The sequence below is a fragment of the Antrostomus carolinensis genome, unplaced genomic scaffold (assembly GCF_000700745.2).
Source record: "Antrostomus carolinensis isolate BGI_N321 unplaced genomic scaffold, ASM70074v2 scaffold29975, whole genome shotgun sequence".
Lineage (NCBI taxonomy): Eukaryota > Metazoa > Chordata > Aves > Caprimulgiformes > Caprimulgidae > Antrostomus > Antrostomus carolinensis.
The window spans coordinates 275-4,721 of record NW_010317550.1 but is presented as its reverse complement, the minus strand read 5'-3'; the positions used below and the strand labels follow the sequence as shown (position 1 = coordinate 4,721).

The 4,447-nt window shown below is 48.4% G+C and overlaps 1 protein-coding gene across 1 annotated transcript in view; it reads right to left on the bottom strand.

Annotated features, from left to right (window-relative positions):
* TMCC1 (transmembrane and coiled-coil domain family 1) overlaps positions 1–3,948 on the bottom strand; it is a gene marked incomplete at both ends in the record, with an annotated part of 10,392 nt that extends 6,444 nt beyond the window's left edge. Inside the window, one exon of the mRNA XM_010168618.2 lies at positions 3,014–3,948. Coding sequence (XP_010166920.2) covers positions 3,014–3,948 — 935 coding nt within the window. The remainder of the gene's footprint in view (positions 1–3,013) is intronic.
* Positions 3,949–4,447: the final 499 nt, after the last annotated feature.

Here is a 4,447-nt window from a genome sequence, read left to right as displayed (position 1 = left end):
TATTTCAGTCTCAATAGCACAGAAAGTCCCTGCTCGTATCAGTAAACAACCGCCACCTCCAACTGATGAGATAAGCAACAGGCTATTTCAGCGCCCGCTCCTGGTGCCGAAGAAACACAATGACGGCCAAGGCGCCACCAGAATCTTCCTTCCTCCATGACTCAGCCCCACTGGAGCCGCGCGGTGCTCCGGGGCCAGCACGTGCTGCCAGCAGGCAGGCAGGGCAGAGCAGCTCAGCCCAGCCTGCCCCGGCCCGGCCGAGGTGCTGCCAGGCCAGCCTGGGCACCCTGCAGCACCAGGGCAGGAGAACTGGAGCGACTGCACCAGCAAGTCCCTGCCCCGGAGCCAGTAAGCAAACCGGTAGTTACATGGATTGATAGGCAAGATCTGAAAGCAAGGAGAGGGAGGGAGGAGATGGAGGAGGTCATGGAAAACCTGCAAGGCAAGCCATGGCTGATAAACAGAAACTGCACGAACATGCAAGGAAAAAAGATCATAACCTGAAAAAAAAGTAAAACATCTAAGAAAGAGGAAATGGACAAGGACTGGGTAAGAAAACGTCACGGCAAGTGCTTTGTTCCAGCTTCCAGGTACAGCACACTCACTGTTGCCCCATGAGCAAAGGCTTTCTCCAAAAAGCCTTCTATTTTTGAGCTCTAACTGAACTCAGTGCTTGTTTTTGAAGCTTCCCAGAAATAGAGCAGAGTTATGAGGTATTCATAGCTTTTAAAGCCAGTTATGATTAATTTGAATCCCCAGCCTCAAACCACAACACCCATTCCGAACTTTTCTGAAGAGAGCTGAGGAACGAGAGGGGTTCCTAGTGGGAGGAAGAGCTGCCAGCCCTCTCCGCCAAGGCAGCAGCATCCTCTCTGCCCTTGGACACATCACGTAACCTTTCACTTCTCAGGACGATGCTGGCTTTTACCTTCACAATGTTTTAAAATACAGAAGCTATAAAAAAAGATCTGGATTTGTTCAGTAAGGTATTAATCTCACTGTGATGAACCCATGAGCTCCCTGTGGATGGTGCAGTTACCTGCTCATGAAAGCCTGCAGAGACAAGAGCACTTAGTGTGGTTTAACTGGTACTCTTTAAAGGTCACATCTTTAATTAATTTGCATCAATGCTCCAAATGGCAGGTCTAAATTACTATCTTTTCAAGCATTTATAAGCCAAATACAGATTCTCCCAGAAGCTTTTCACTCCAGGCTGCCTTGCTTAGTGGTTAGGCTCCAGGCTCACCTCAGGGAAGCACTCAGTAAAGGTCAATGGCACATGACAGATACGACTTCATATTGCATTAGTATGAGGACCTACATGAACCTTGCTAAATGGTTTCAGGGAGTAACTAGCTAGTTTAGCTGACAACATACATCGGTCCCCAGGGTTTTCTATTGCACTTTCAGGCTGCTCCTTCAGCTGTACGGTGCTTGCATATAGTGTTCCACTATGAACGGCTGCTGTTGTATGTGTGAAACAACAACCTACACAGCCACCGACAACAGGACCCCTCTCTGCCAGGGAGCGGAAGACCAGGCTCCACATTGCTTCGTTATGTGGTTTCATGACAATGGTGCACTAAGAACCAAAGCTGCTGCGCTGGGTGCCGGTTTCAGTCAAATCGCTGATTGCTGCAAAGCAGGATTAGAAAGTGGTGTTGGCCTGGCTTTGTCTAACCAAGCTTTGCAGAGCACACAGAAAGCTTGCTGTCTCTACAAGATCCTAGCAGGCTAAGCCTTTTCAAATGTTTTTCCAATGATCTGGCACCAGCACATCTAAAGAGCTGTGGGGCAACTCCACACAGCAAGTGGCACGCGGTATTTCAGAAAGCCTGTCCACACACCCAGCAGCTCTGCTGAGCCTCGCAGCTGGTCAGGTTGTACTGCACAGCCTGGCCAAAGTGACAAAGGCCATAAGCAACTTTATCACAAAAGCCTACTGTCCTCCATCAGAATGAGGGGGTCAGCCCCTTGCATTTGTTATTTAAACAGTGCCTAAATCCCGTTGATTTAGACTGCAGTGTCCTGAACGGCTGCAGAAGAACAGCTGGTAAGTCTTCCCTCCAGAGTCTGGGGACAAGCCCCTGCTCCCAGGATGTGACAGGGATGACACAAGAGGACCACATGGGACAATCTGCTGAGAGCTCTCTCCCACCCAGGGAGGAAGGAGAAGGGAAAGCGTTTCCCTCAGCTCCTCTCTATGGGCTGCTCTCCTGGAGGGAGGTGGGGGTAGCCCCAAGGTGGTGGGAGGAGCTGGTTGCCACACTACACTGTCAGGCTGCCTCTCCGAAGCCACCATCACCTCTCCCCTGTGACCTGATCAGGGACTGGCAGTACCGCAGCAACTCCTCCGCCTCTCCATTTCTTCCAGTGAGGGCAAGGCTGATGGAAACATGGGCTACCCACTTCCAGAGCCACATGACCTCCATGACAAGAGCACTGCCAATATCTGATACTTCGTTTAACTGCATTTCATTGAACCCTGCCACTGTGGGGCTCAGCAGAGAAGGGGATAGCCCGCTTTTGGCATACAGGCAAGATCATGTCTTTTTGGAGAGTCTTAAGAAAGCTAGGTATTTCTTTTGCTAGTAGATATGGATCTGAGTGTTGGAGGAGGAAGGGTCAGGATATTGTCTGCCTGTAGCCCCATTTCTTGCCCTGACTCAAACCTCCGCAGGATTTTTACAGGGCAAAGCACTGTCTGGATAACAGTAACTGCATCAATGCACTCCAGGTCTTTTGGGACACCTTTCTAAATCTCTTAGGCTTGACTTTTTATCTTGAAAACACTACAAAATAACCTTTTTCCTTGCTATTTCTTTCTTGTACAGAAAGGGAAATGAGGAGCAAGATAACAACATTTACAAGAGACAGAACTGGGAGGGCGAAATCCTGAGAAAACTGTAAAACTTCCCATCTGAATCAGGCTGTTCCCAGTAGTTCTATCCAGCACTCTGGTGCTCTGCACCTCACAGCATTTAGTACTGAAACAAAGTACAAAAGTACGTACCTGTACCGCTCCTCCTGCAGCGTCTGCATTATTAATGAGTAATCCCTCTGATAGCGAACCTTAAGGTCCTCAAATGATTCTTCCAGTCTTGCCTGTGTCTCTCGAATTTCTTGAATCTCATGCAGTATTGCATCAAACCCTGAGCTCTGCATATCCAGAGTGTTTGTTTTGGAGCTAGAAGCTCCCACAGGGCCCCCTGTTGTGCTGTTGGCTCCCACTGAGCCCGATGTGGCACTGGAGCAATCCTCTTCACTGCCATATTTTGGGCTTGACTGAAAGTTCTGAATAACACCTAGAGCCTTGCCTCCTGTCCCATCTTCCTGGCCTTCTTCCAAGGAGTCTTTCAGATTAGCAATGTTGTCTGCGCTCCCAAACTTGTTCCTTATGAGGGAGGCAATCTCCCGGGGTTTGGAAACCACAGCTCCTGCTGCTGAATGCGTGGCTTGGGAGAAACTGGAAAGCCCACCTTTTACACTGTCTACTACTCCCTCGCTGAAGCCAGTGACTTTTGCTCCAACGTCTTTCAAACCCTGATGCATATCCCTGAAGACATCCTTTGGCTGCCGAGGGATCCCATTCTGTTCTATCTCTCGAAGCTTTCGATGGTAATGTTCTAGTTTCTTCTGCAGCTGCAAGATGGTCTGAGCTGACTTTTGATTTTTCTTCTCAAACACTTGCTTAATGCGGGCACTCTGCTGCTTATCTGCATTGTTGGCCAGTTTCAGGTACTCTGCCACATTGTCATCACGGGCTGTTTGTTCGATTTTGATCTGCTCAGTCAGCTTCAGTATCTTCTGTTGCAGGTGTGTGATAGCCACTTTTGTACGTTGAGGATCTGGGGTCCCGTCAACAGAGTCTGCATTGATGCTGCCATCAGTGCTCGAGGCCACTGCACTGGAGGTCTGCGCTAGGCTGCTGACTTCCAATCGTTCGATCTAGACAGGGAGAAAGAGAAATATAAGCACTAATCACAAACTTTACTAATATAAAACCTTTCCTTCTTTGTGCCAACCAACTTGGCAAGTGGATGTAATTCTGCAAAAATGCACCTCTTCTCAGCTGGCCCAGGTACGGCACCAACCAGTCAAACTTCATGTGCTTTAGAGAAATCTAGTAAAAGCTGAGAAGAAAGCAAAACCCCTCCTACTTAAACCAAATTAATGGCCTCAAACAACCAAAAACGCAAGCACAGAGCAAGACAGGGCACCCAGGTTTGGCAGGCTGAGTGCTCTGAAGTTTTGGTCTAAGGCCAGCAGCTCTATCAGCAGGGGAGTAAAAAAGACAGAGAAAGTAAGTATGAAAGAGAAAAAGCCACACAGATCAAACATACAGCAAACCCAAGTCATTCCCAGCACTCCATCTGTTTGTATGAAAGCACGAAATAATGACACCAGAAAAAAAGAGATCTACGAAGGTCAATGCTTCAAACAGAAA